Here is an 11,460-nt window from a genome sequence, read left to right as displayed (position 1 = left end):
CCACAGCGGGTCTGGATGGGGACAGCCGTCCATGGTGGGCACTGCACCATTGCTCAGCCATCTTTGTTGCAACACTTAGGGGTCTGATTCTACTGTGATGTGTGCCGGCTGTTTGCCCACTTTGTACAAGGTCTGCCCTGGCTCTGAAGAGCAGGGGGCAGCCTTAAGCGGGCCCTGGAAGGTAGGGCGCGTACTGACCGTTCCTTCCCAGCCCGGGAGCAGCAGTCCCCGGCGGGGGCGGGAAGGCGGGGGGCGGGGCAGCCATTGTCCCCGCCCCTGGGAGGGGCCTTCAGGGTCCCGAGGGGAATTCCTGTAGGAGGAGTCAGGCTGGCTGGCCTACCCACAAGGCTGCCACTTGGAGTCCGTCCCTCCGTCCGTCAGTTGCGAACACAGCGGAGGGCCGTGGCCACGTCTGGGTCGGGTCAGATCCGGTGGAGACGGCACCTGTGGGCCCAAGAGCTGCCCGGAGCCGGCCCAAGCGACCGTGACTTTCCAGGGTGGGGCAAGGAGCTGGGCGCTGGGGACCAGGCTGCCGCTGCTTCGAGGTCAGTGCCAGACCCTGCCCGTGCCCAGAGGGCCACGCTGACCTTCACAGCCACGACCACCCTGGTCGCCACCCTGGGGACCCCGCCCACCCATCCGAACTCCTGCCCCAGGGCCCCCACTCATGGCCCCTGTGACCTCAGCTCTGGACTCACTGGTCTGCCTTCAGCCTCTCTGGGCCCGGAGTGCCTGGCCCCCCCGCGCCAAGCGCTGGCAGAGCAAGACTTGGACAGCAGGGTTCTTAGGAACGCCCAGGGTGCTGGGGCTCTAGACAGTGAGCCCCTGCTCGGGGCCACGGCCACAGCCTGCCCCTGGGCTGGGCAAGCAAGGGAGGATGTGGCTGGGGATCAGGCAGGGGAGTGGCGGGAGGAGGAGTGCCCCATCTGCACAGAGCCCTACGGGCCCAGTGAGCACCGCCTGGCCCTGCTGAACTGTGGCCACGGCCTGTGCGTGGGCTGCTTGCACCAGCTGCTGGGCACAGCCCCCAGCGCCAACCTGGGCCAGGTGTGCTGCCCATTGTGTCGTCAGAAGACACCCATGCTTGAGTGGGAGATCTGCCGGCTGCAGGAGGAACTGCTGCAGGCAGACCGGCCGCAGGGCCCACGGCCCCCGAGCCCCCCTGCGCCTCCCCGCCGGGGCCCTGGGCCCTGGGCCTCCCTAGAACACCGCTACCAGCTACGCTTCCTGGCGGGGCCCGTGGGCGGCCAGGGCTGCCTACCCTTCCTACCCTGCCCGCCCTGCCTGGGTGCCTGGCTCTGGGCCTTGCGGGAGCGAGGGCCCTGCACCCGCCGCCTAGCACTGCTGGGCCTGCTGGCCCTCGAGCTCCTGGGCCTGTTGCTCATCTTCGCACCACTCATGCTGCTGGGGCTGCTCTTCGTGCTGCTGGACCGCTCTGGCCACTGAGCAGGGCCTATCACACCTGCCACCGGCACCACCGGGCCTCAGTCCTGGCCACCGACGGACCAGGAGCCCCAGGCTGGCCCTGAGGCCTGATGACCAAACTGAAAAGCCTGAGACGGAGCCGGGCACGAGCCTTCAATCCAGACCCGGGTCTGGGGCCAGGCCTACCCAGGAGCCAGAGACTTCAAACCACCCTGCCGCCTGACGCTAACTACTGGTGCCCGTGGGCAGTGCTGGAGGAGGCCTGTGGCCTGACTTCACCCCCCTCTCCCTGACCCACCCGGCCTGTCTGCAAGAGGGACACAGCGGACGCAAAAGTGAACCCAGAAGGCTGGTATTGAGCTGACTCCTTGGTGAGGGTGGGGCCCTGGGCAGGGGCTGCAGGGTCCCCACCTTGTCATGTTCCAGAGAAGGGCCAGTGTGTCTTCCCTGAAGGTCAGGGCAGCAGAGGGGAGGGGCCCTTGCTGTGCCAGCTCAGGCCACAGACAGCTTCCTCACTCACTGGGTCAGGACCCAAGGGGGTGGCCCCAGCGGCCAGGTGTCCAGCACACGTCCCCGAACGACTAGGCCTTGGGGCTGGGCAGCACTGACCCGAGGCCCCTGAGTGCCCTGTAACCTCCTGTCATTGAGCCTGGGACCTTTATCTAAAAGACAGACACAATCTGCACGACCTCACGGGTTGGTGGGTGACATGCTGAGTGCTGTGCCTGGCCCAAGAAATGGCTCTCAATACACAGCAGCTGCCACCGAGACCTCGTCCCATGTTCTCGACGTCTCTACCCCTCCCTCGGCACCCTGCGGCTCTCCCCAACCCTCCTCTCCCCACTCCACCACAAAGCTTCCTTCCCAAGTCCAGGTAGTGGAGTACAAGATCGAAGGCCCCTGGGTCCTCCTACCCCACCATGGTCTCAGGCAGCCTTTGTCTCGACCCTGGCTCAGACTGGCTCAGAGGCCATTCCCATACAACCTCAGAGGGTCTGGTGGGTACCAGGAGCCTGAGAGACTGAGGTGTCCCCCAGCCAGCTGCCCCCACCTCCAGTAGCCAGTGCAGAGGACACGCCTTTGCCCACACACAGGAGGCTGGCTGGCTCTGCACAGATACGTGGGGCATTCGCATGCACACACATACACACAACCAGGCCCAGCCCTCCTGAGTGCCGTGCCTGGCCCAGCCTGGCCCCAGCAAGCAGAGCAGGCTGACCCCAAGCGGCACTGGGCCTACCTCTGGTTGGACCCTGTCTGGGCTGCAGCCCTGGGCACAGGCCACAAGAGCAGGCTTCAGTCCAGGGAACAAGGTGCAAACTTTGGCAAAGAGTTTTAATGGCAGAGTTGGCTGCAGCGACAATGCCACATGGGTAGGGGCCAGAAGCTGTGGTGGGCGAGGGGTCAACGGGTGTCAGGGCAGGGCCGGATCCCTGAAGAAGCGGCGAGCAAGGACTGGCGGGCAGTGGTGAGCGGGTGGGTGCTACATGATGGAGCAGGCGGACAGCGGGTTCCGCACGTGGCAGGTGCACGCGGCCCCACAGTACTGCCGGAAGGTCTGGTAGCAGCTGCCCTCGGGTTCACCCCCCCACTGGCCACCGGACGGGGCGGTCAGTGCCTCAGGTGGCAGGCGGCTCAGAATGGACGTATTGACGGCGAGTGCAGCCAGGCCGTAGTCCGTGAAGAGCACAGTCTCGCGGCGGCAGGTGGGACAGGAGATGAACTTGTACTTAGGGCAGGACTCATAGAGAATCTGCAGGCACTGCTCACACACGGAGTGCAGGCAGGACAGCACTCGGGGCCGCCGCTGGGTGACGTTGTACGTGTGCCCGCAGGTGGGGCACTCCAGGGGCTCACCTGAAGCTGGTGCCGCTGTAGCGGGGGGCCCCGAGGTGGCAGGGCCAGGCCGCACCACGTACTGATTCACAATGACCTCGTCTGCTGGCGCCACTCGGGGGAAGCCCAACTCCACACTGCCCTTTCGGGGCCGTCGTGGCAAGGGAGGGGTGCGGGGTGCCCCATCCAAGGCAGGCATGTCCCCCCCACATGCCTGGTTGACGATGATCTCTGTGTCTGAGGGCCAGGCGCGTTTGGGTGCCAGAGCAGGGGTGGGCCGCGGTGCAGGTGGGAAGCAAGGGGCAGCCGCCGGCAGCTCAGGGAACTTCTCAGGGTGAACAATCTTCATGGCCTCCATCTTGAGGATGACATGGGGGCCCTTCAGGCAGGACATGAGGAGGCCTGGCCAGCCACTGCCCACCTCGGGCCCAGGGTCAACCGGCATCCGGCTCTCTCCAGTTAGACTGGGTGTTCGGGTGGGTGGGGGCGTTGGGTGAGGCCGGGGAGGAGGAGAGGGAGCAGCATCCTGGTCCCGCCAGGCCTGGTGGGGACCCCGGCCGCCCCGAGGACTCCTGGGGGCGGCCGGCGAGAGCTGGGGGGGCAGGGCCCCCCCCAGTGGCTTCTCTGGTCCAGTCCTAGGAGGAGGAGGAGGAAGGGGCGGGGGAGGAGGAGGGAGGCGGGGGCAGGGGGGTATGGAAGGCTGCCCTGGGCTGCAGGTCTGGCCCAGAGGCTCACCCAGGGTCTCTGGCTGCTGAGGCTGGCGAGGGGGCGTGGGGGGAGCTCCCCCTGCAGCCGAGGTCAGCAGTCCCTGAGCAGGGACATCCGGGCAGGCAGGGGCTAGGTGGGCCCCATGGCTCCAGGACAGGGCGCCCAGGGAAGGCAGCTAGCCTGAGCCCTGGCTGCGGGAGGCCCCAGGCCGCGGGCTCGGCGGCGGCGGGAGCAGAAGAGAGGCCTGGACCAGGCCCGAGCTGCAGGTGAGAGACAGCGTGAGGGCAGCGCCCGGGCCCACCCTCACCCTGCACAAAAGACAGGGCGCCCGACCTCTGACCCTAACCCTCGCTGGACTCGGGACCCAGCCTCCGCCCCAGCCCCCGCCCCCACGGCCCAAGCCCTGCCCGGGTGGGAAGGGGCGGCGAGTCGCGACCCCGCGTCCGTCCCGCCCCGCCCGAGCTCACCTGCCCCAGCCTGGCGTCCCCGGGCCGCGCGCCGCCGCCGCAGAGGTTGTCTCAAAGGCAGGCCCGGATGCGACGCGCGCGCCTCGGCCCGGCGGCTCCCGCGGCTCCGGCGGCGACCTCGGGCGATGGCGCGGGGCTCCGGGCAGCGCGGCGCGGCGGCAGGTGCGTGCGGAGCGTGGCGCGCTCTGCGGCGGAGGCGCGGGGACCGCAGTGCGCGCGGCGCCCGCCCGCGCCCGCAGCGCCACCCCCCGTCTGGGGACCCGCGCGGGGTCCGCGGGGCGGGGCCAGTCTCTCAGCCGCCCCTCCATCGCCGCGGGCCTGGCGCCGGCTCCCGGGGTTGCCCGCCCCAGCGAGCCGCGTGTGGACCAGGACCCCCGCGCTGCCCCTCTCCAGTACCCCCGCACCCCGAGTCCTGCCTGGCCGACCCTGGGTCCTAGTCAGGGATCCCCACCTCCAGTTCTAGAAGGGAAATCCTGTTCTTCGAAGCCTGGGGCCTCACAATGCCAGAGGGAGGGAGGCAAGAGGAGCGGAGAGAGGTGGTCTCGGGGAAGCTGGCTACCAGACCCCGCCGGGAGACCGCCCGTGTCCCCCCAGAGAGTCAGGGTCTCTGCCTGTCCTTCCACTCTGTCCCCAGTGCGCATGCCTCCCGCTCACAAGCGCACCCAGGTTGTGCTCAAGGCGGACGGACTCAACGAGGACGAGGTGACCGTAGAGGGTGAGCAAGATACTCAAGGATGGAGAGGGGGGGCAGTAGCTGGGAGAAGACTCCAAGGGCAAGAACGCTGCACAGATGGGTGGGGTGGAGGGTGCAGGTCAGGCAGACACCTGGACAGGCCAGCGGGGCAGCCCACGGAGGACACGCACCCAGGGTGGGGTGGCCCTTTCCGGCACCCCACCAGGTCAGCACGTGCCCTGCTGTCACATATTTGTGTGCTAACCTGACCCCACCCAGCATAGAGGCCCCATTCCTTTCTGCTTCCTCCTCAAGCCAGGCTTCCTTGATTCCCTGGGATATACCCTCTGCCTGTGGGGAGCCCTCAGCTGAGAGAAAAGGCAGAGAACATGTTGACAACTACTGGGCAGGGGACCACAGCTGCGGGGTGGGGGGCCTCCGCAGTGCCACCCCCTGACCTGCTCCCACTCCTACATGGCATGCTAGCATTCCTGCGACCGGCACCGGGCCCTGTGCCTGACCCTGGACAGGCTCAGCGTCTTCTGGCCACAGGCCCCTCTCCTCTGGACAGGCCTGACCACACCTGGCTGTAGGCCTTGCCCAGGGGTCCTTCAGGGCAGCAGAGCCCAGAGAGGTCCCTATTCCTGGTGAGGAAGCCCACGCGGGCAAAACAGACTGGAGGAGCGAACGTGTGCCATAGGGGTACTTTGCAGCTCTGTGCGACCTCGGGATCAGTTTCCAAAGCCATTTAGCGAGAGCGGGTGTGGGAGGTGTGCAGGTGAGCAGGTGCCCGGCAGGATGGGCAGCGAGGCCCTAATGGGCTCTGGCGTGAAGGTGGAGCAACTGAGAGAGCCCCGGCCAGGGGAGGGCTAGGAAGCCAGCCTCGGTCTCCAGTTTTGCTCAACTTCCCAGCGACCCGCTGGGCGCGCACCCAAGGAGGCATCGGCCACCAGGCCCCACCCCTTGCCCTGAGGCCCCGCCCCTGGACATGAGGTCCCGCCCCGTGCAGGCCCACCTCCCCGAGCCCGCCCAAGTCCACGCCCCCGGAGCCGGAGCCCTGCGGGTCAGAGCTGGGCCGCCCAGGCTGAGTTTTGGACCGTCCAAGGCCAGCGGACCCCGAACCGGGTCTTTAGAGAAACCTTTGAGCGCGGAGGCTTCTGGGGAATAAAGTTCTCGCCGGCCGCCCCTGTTGCGCGCATGCGCCAGCCTCTGCCTCGCAGCAAGGGGCGGAGTCTGTAGGGGCAGTGGGCGGGGCTCTTGGAGCCTGCGCAATGAACATCTGTCATACACCTGCGAAGTCCCGGGCCCCGGGAGGACTTCCCTCCTCACCCGGTGCCACATCTGTAGAACTCGTGCCCGGACCGGTCTGACTGGCCTCATGCAGGCCACCCCGGTCCCCCCGGCCTCTGAGCCACGTCTGATTTGGTCCCGCCCTTCCTTGGGGGTTCCCTTGGGCACCAAGGACTGGGGGTGCGTGTCCCGGCCCCACCCTACCGCCCAGATGGCTCTGGGGGAAGATCACCAGTGCCAGGCCCAGACCCGAGTGCTCACATCCATTGTCACCACAAAACAAGGCGACCCTGTGTGGCAGGTGCTACCTGCCCCCTCACAGATGAAGGTGGGAGGAGGTGTGAGTTCCAAGGATGCAGACGCTGGTGAGGTGGGGAGTTTGCGGTCTGCGAGCCCACCAAGGAGAGGGAAACTGCAGTTTCAGAAATGAGCCAGAAGGGACACCTGGGTGGCTCAGTCGGTGGAGCGTCTGCCTTCGGCTCAGGTCATGGTCCCAGGGTCCTGGGATCGAGCCCCACATCGGGCTCCCTGCTCCGCGGGGAGCCTGCTTCTCCCTCTACCCCTCCCCCTGCTTGTCCTCTCTCTCTTAAATAAATAAATAAATAAGTAAAATATTTTTAAAAAATGAGCCAGAAGAGTCACTTGTCAATGAAGCCCCTGTACATCGCCAATTTTAAGAATAGTTATAGCAAAGGTGTGTAATTCAAACCTTTTTTGCAAATGCAAACCTCCAAGCAGGCTGTGCTCTCAAACACCTTAGTCTCTGTCTGCCAGGTAGAGGCTTGGCTTGAAGGGAGGACCTCTGTCCTCTGCCTCAAAGCAGGGGCTTCGAGGTGTGTGAGCGATGGCCTGGGATCTGAGGCTGACAGCAGGCTTACCTCCTGCCCTCCTTCCTGGCGAGCTGCAGGCCTTTGGAGGGCCGAGGACGTGCCCCAGATGCGTGGAGGCTGAGTCACCCGGGCAGTCAGTGCCCCTTGGAGCCCCAGCAGGGGCCACCACCCACCAGAGGAGGAAGGGTGGGTGACTTCTGTGCTGGATGAGCCGGGGCCTCCTGGGATCCTGGGAACCCCATCTTTGAGCTCCACCCCATGGCCCCGCCCCTCCCCAGGAGGGAAAAGGCAGCTAGCTGCCAGTTACTTACCTCATAGGCACTGGGACCTGGCCCACAGGACGAGAGGGTCGACGGCTGCCATCACCACTTCAGGTGGGTCCTGGGCTGAGGGGCTTCTCTGCACTGGGGCTCAACCATGGGCACAGCCCAGCTGCCTCCCCCAGCCTCCCGGCCCATTCGCAGCTCCATCACAGGCCGTGCGGGGAGGGCGGCTGGGACACACTGGCCCTCACACTGAGCTCCCCCCCTGTGCACGGGCACGCTGACACACAGGCCGGCTACACTGCGGCATCTCCACAGCCTGGCTTTTCCACGGGGGGGGGGGGGGGGGGGGGGGGGTTCTTTTGGGGGGTGGCACCCCCCCCCCCCCGCCCCACACCCGCCCCCCCCCCCCCCCCCTGGGAGGGGCCAGCGCCCCCCAGCTGCCGCCGCAGGTCGCCCCCCCGGGGTGGCTTTGGGGGGGGGGGGGGGGGGCGGGGTAGCTTTCTTGGGCTGTAGCTTCTCTCCTCCCCTGAGCCAATATTGTCTCCTCTGCCTGCCCCTGCCAGGCCGGGCCATGGACCCACAAGAGACGGTCGTCAAGAACCCCTATGCCCGAGTCAGCATCCCCCGGGCTCACCTGCGGCCCGACCTGGGGCAGCAGCTGGAGGTGGCTCCCTCTTCCCAGGGGTCGCAGCCTCTGCCTGCGGGGTCCTGCCCCTCAGAGCCCACCGAGGAGGCCCCAGAGGGCAAAGGCGCCAAGGGGACCAAGGGGGCTGCCCAGATCCAGGGCCAGCAGGTCTGGCCGCAGCCCGGCAACCCCCACGGGAGTGGGCAGCGCCCAGCAGCACTGACCTACGCCGGCCGGCCACCCATCGGGCGTGGGGACGACATCGCCCACCACTGCTGCTGCTGCCCTTGCTGTCCCTGCTGCCACTGCCCTCGCTTTTGCCGCTGCCACGGCTGCTGCACCATCTTCTAGCCCAGCCCCTGCCAGGCCGTGGGCTGCTGCAGGACCCACCGCGGCCTGGGCGGCCGCAGTGCTGCCCTCCTCCTCGGGGCAGCCACCGGCCCATTGGCACGGGCACTGGCCCCTTCGCACCCTGCACAGGAGCGCCTACCTGCCGAGAAGGCCGACCGCCCAGCTCCAGCCCCTTGCAAGCGGGCCCGGGCACCGGCTGCGATGGCCCGGAGGACAGCCTCCACCACCTCCCCCGGGGCCCATGGCCCAGGCAATAAAGCGGAGCGAGCTCTGTTCTGGTTGCTCCCCTTCACTGTTGCGCCCTGGAAGAGGGTCCCGGGCTGCACAACACCGCAGGCCTCGGCCTCTGTGGGACATTCAGGGGCGGGGAAGCCACCCTATGTTGTGGGTCTCAGGTCTGTCCAGAGGCTGGACCAGAGGGGTGGGAGTGTGTCCCCTGCCCTGGCCCAGCCAGCCCTGGGTTCCAGCTGCCTTGCATTCCATAGGGCTGAGGCCAAGGCTGCGAGACAGGTCAGGCAGTGGGTCAGTCGGTAGGAGGATGCTATGCATGGAGCCGGGGTAGGGTGGGGGGAGCCTGAGAGAGGCCTCCAGGAGGAGGGTCACCCTGGCAGGACTGTGGCAGGTGGGACTGACTCTGGCAAGTTTCTGGGAGTAGGAACCCAGGCAGCCAGCACCAGGCCCTGCCCATGCGTGAGTCACTGCCCTACCTCACCGGGGTGTTTTTCTGGTTCCTCATGAAATGTCCAATTCCTCAACATCTGCTGTGTGGCACCCAAGCCATGCTGCTCATCTGCTGTCCTGCCTCCAGGGCCTAGCCCTCCTGAGTGAGGGGAACAGGAAAGGAGCTGGCCGATGAGGCTCCTCGGAGGACAGATCTTCCATCTGTCCAGGCAGCGTAACATGCCTGCCCGGGGGCACGTGTGGGGAGCTAAGCTGCTTGACGCTGGCATCGCCTCACTGCTGGGGGAGGCTGGGGCAAGGAGCGAGTGGTAAGGCCCGCACTGGGCACTCTGACGTTTCCAGGGCCAGGCAGAGACAGCCAGAGGAGGAAGCGGAGCTGGCCTTGCAGGATGGACGGGTCCTGGTGCCAGCCCTCCTCTGACCCAGGGTGACTGTCCACAAGGCAAGACCTATCTCTGGGTGTGGGTAGCTATGTCATTGGTCTGACTGTGCAGGCCCTCAGGTGGGCCAGGTTTCTGGCCCTGGCCCCATGGCCTGCCTCCACCAGAGGACGACCCCACCCAGGCCAGCAGCAGAAACCCGATGGACCGGTCAGGGAAGCTGCGGACTATCGGGGTGGTAGGACGGAGGAGGAGCCCCTCTGGTTCTTGGCTTCCACCCAGCTGAGCAGTGAGGGTCCTGATCCCATCCTGACCATTCTTGACACACCCCATTCTGCTGTGCCCGCAGTCACGGCCACCGTGCTGGCCCAGGGGCCATAGCCAGGCAGGTGCTAGGGGGGAGGTGGCCTGTAATGCGGGCGACCAGGGCTAGCCACAGTGTGTGAGTGGGTGCTTAAGTGGGTGTGTGAGTGGGTGCTTAAGCACCGCCTCGGGACCTTGCGGGGCTGGCCGCTGCCCTGTAATGGGGGCACGACAGACCCAGACCAGGCAGGAGGAAGGTGCTGGGACAAATCAACATGGACACATACGCTGCGACTGAGCTTCGGAAGAGCAGGACACCCCAGGGCTCTGAGCCAGTGAGGGTCCTGGCAGGTTACCTGGAAGGGGTGATGCTTGAGCTGAGAGTTGAAGAAGCATCCCCCAGGTCAAGGCCAGAAGGCTTTCCTAGCGTGAAGTTGGGGGAGCAGGAGAGTAGGGGTGGTGTGGAGGTGGGTCTGGTGGCCCAGGTGGGGAGAGGGACCATGGTGAGCTGTGAAGCCAGGCCTGGGTGGGGGACTAGTGGAGCTGGGTCCTGGCATGGGGGTGGGGGGTGGGGGGCTTATCTCCTGACGGGTGGGTGGTGCTGGTGGATCCAGTTGCAAGCACTCTGTGGCTGAAACGGGAGCCCACGCCTGCCTCCAGCCACCACCTGCCTCCTTGCTGACTCGTCCGTGCTCGGCCAGTAATGTGAGCCCCAAGGAGGGAGCCGCAGGGCGCCCTGGCCCACCCCCCCAAGCCCCGGACATGCTCTGGCTGGGCATAGCTGCCCAGCAGAGCAGATGCAGGCAAGAGAGGCCTGGGGCTTAGGCAGATGGGGAGTGGGGGGGGGGGCTGGTGCTGGGCAGGAGGGTCATGGAGAGGGACAAAACAGCCGGATGGGCTGCTGCCCAGCCGGCCACCGACCACCCTCTGCAGCACCACCCAACCTCTGCAGAGGCCCAGGCTCCTCTGTCCTCTGGGGCAGACTCCTGGGGTCAGGGCCCAACCACACAAGACAGTCTCAGAGGCGGGCAGGGTGGGCGGCAGCTCCCCGCACGCCTCCCCCAGGGTGCGGCAGCCAGAGAGTGCCCGGGTCTCCGAGGAGGGGACACCGCTGGGTCCCGGTGGGGTGACTGCATCACCTGCTACTGAGCCTACGGCCTCGCGGGACACCTGCCGCCTCTACTGTGGCCACACCTTCAACCGGGCGTGCGTGCGGCGCCTGGACACTCCGGCCCACGGGCAGTGCTGGGTCCCCTGCCCATGGTGCCACGAGAGCACACCCACACCCCGCGGAGGGGTGCATGCTGGACCTCGACCTGGCCGCCCTCCTGGCTGTGAAGGCCGAGCGGGAGCCGTCCCGTGTGGGGGACGGCCCCCTGCGCCCCCGAGACAGCACTGCCATCGCTCAGCAGCTGGCCAGGCTCTGTCCCACCTTGGGCACCCAGCCCCAACTCCCCTAGTCCAGGTGCTGCAGGGGCCTCTGCTGGTACGCCCCCAGCAGCCCCGAGGTCTGAGTGCTGCTTGCTGCCCCTCACAGCAGGGGAGAGGCTGCCCACAGCGTGTCCCTACCTTGGAACCTCCAACTGCAGCACAGCCAGCCCAGACCAGCCCGGGGGCAGAGCACC

At 66.9% G+C, this 11,460-nt stretch overlaps 3 protein-coding genes across 3 annotated transcripts; 2 read left to right on the top strand and 1 right to left on the bottom strand.

Annotated features, from left to right (window-relative positions):
• Positions 1 to 11: 11 nt before the first annotated feature.
• LOC141371914 (ring finger protein-like) lies at positions 12 to 2,193 on the top strand. Its single transcript, XM_073890036.1, has 2 exons — positions 12 to 181; positions 382 to 2,193. The coding sequence occupies exons 1-2, from the start codon at positions 98 to 100 to the stop codon at positions 1,444 to 1,446; spliced, it is 1,149 nt and encodes a 382-aa protein (XP_073746137.1). The 5' UTR covers positions 12 to 97; the 3' UTR covers positions 1,447 to 2,193.
• A 533-nt stretch (positions 2,194 to 2,726) lies between these two features.
• RNF208 (ring finger protein 208) lies at positions 2,727 to 4,570 on the bottom strand. Its single transcript, XM_025864836.2, has 2 exons — positions 4,437 to 4,570; positions 2,727 to 4,229 (listed from the first exon to the last, which is right to left on the bottom strand). Exon 2 carries the CDS (start codon positions 3,704 to 3,706, stop codon positions 2,909 to 2,911), a length of 798 nt encoding a protein of 265 aa, XP_025720621.1. The 5' UTR covers positions 3,707 to 4,229; positions 4,437 to 4,570; the 3' UTR covers positions 2,727 to 2,908.
• A 454-nt stretch (positions 4,571 to 5,024) lies between these two features.
• Positions 5,025 to 8,471, top strand: CYSRT1 (cysteine rich tail 1). The gene is made up of 3 exons (XM_073890033.1): positions 5,025 to 5,151; positions 7,548 to 7,603; positions 8,059 to 8,471. The coding sequence occupies exon 3, from the start codon at positions 8,067 to 8,069 to the stop codon at positions 8,469 to 8,471; it is 405 nt and encodes a 134-aa protein (XP_073746134.1). The 5' UTR covers positions 5,025 to 5,151; positions 7,548 to 7,603; positions 8,059 to 8,066.
• Positions 8,472 to 11,460: the final 2,989 nt, after the last annotated feature.

Source organism: Callorhinus ursinus, unplaced genomic scaffold (assembly GCF_003265705.2).
Source record: "Callorhinus ursinus isolate GAN/ISIS: 27379988/994484 unplaced genomic scaffold, GSC_fseal_2.0 scaffold125, whole genome shotgun sequence".
Classification (NCBI taxonomy): Eukaryota; Metazoa; Chordata; class Mammalia; order Carnivora; family Otariidae; genus Callorhinus; species Callorhinus ursinus.
The sequence above is the reverse complement of the archived record's forward strand: the minus strand, read 5'-3'. Positions and strand labels throughout refer to the sequence as shown.

Bases quoted from the DNA above. Each gene is read 5' to 3' on its own strand.
- LOC141371914 (XM_073890036.1), top strand. From the start codon at position 98: ATGTGTGCCGGCTGTTTGCCCACTTTGTACAAGGTCTGCCCTGGCTCT. The intron at 182-381 runs GTAGGGCGCGTA...TCCGTCCGTCAG, and splicing joins CCTTAAGCGGGCCCTGGAAG to TTGCGAACACAGCGGAGGGC.
- RNF208 (XM_025864836.2), bottom strand. From the start codon at position 3,706: ATGCCGGTTGACCCTGGGCCCGAGGTGGGCAGTGGCTGGCCAGGCCTC.
- CYSRT1 (XM_073890033.1), top strand. From the start codon at position 8,067: ATGGACCCACAAGAGACGGTCGTCAAGAACCCCTATGCCCGAGTCAGC.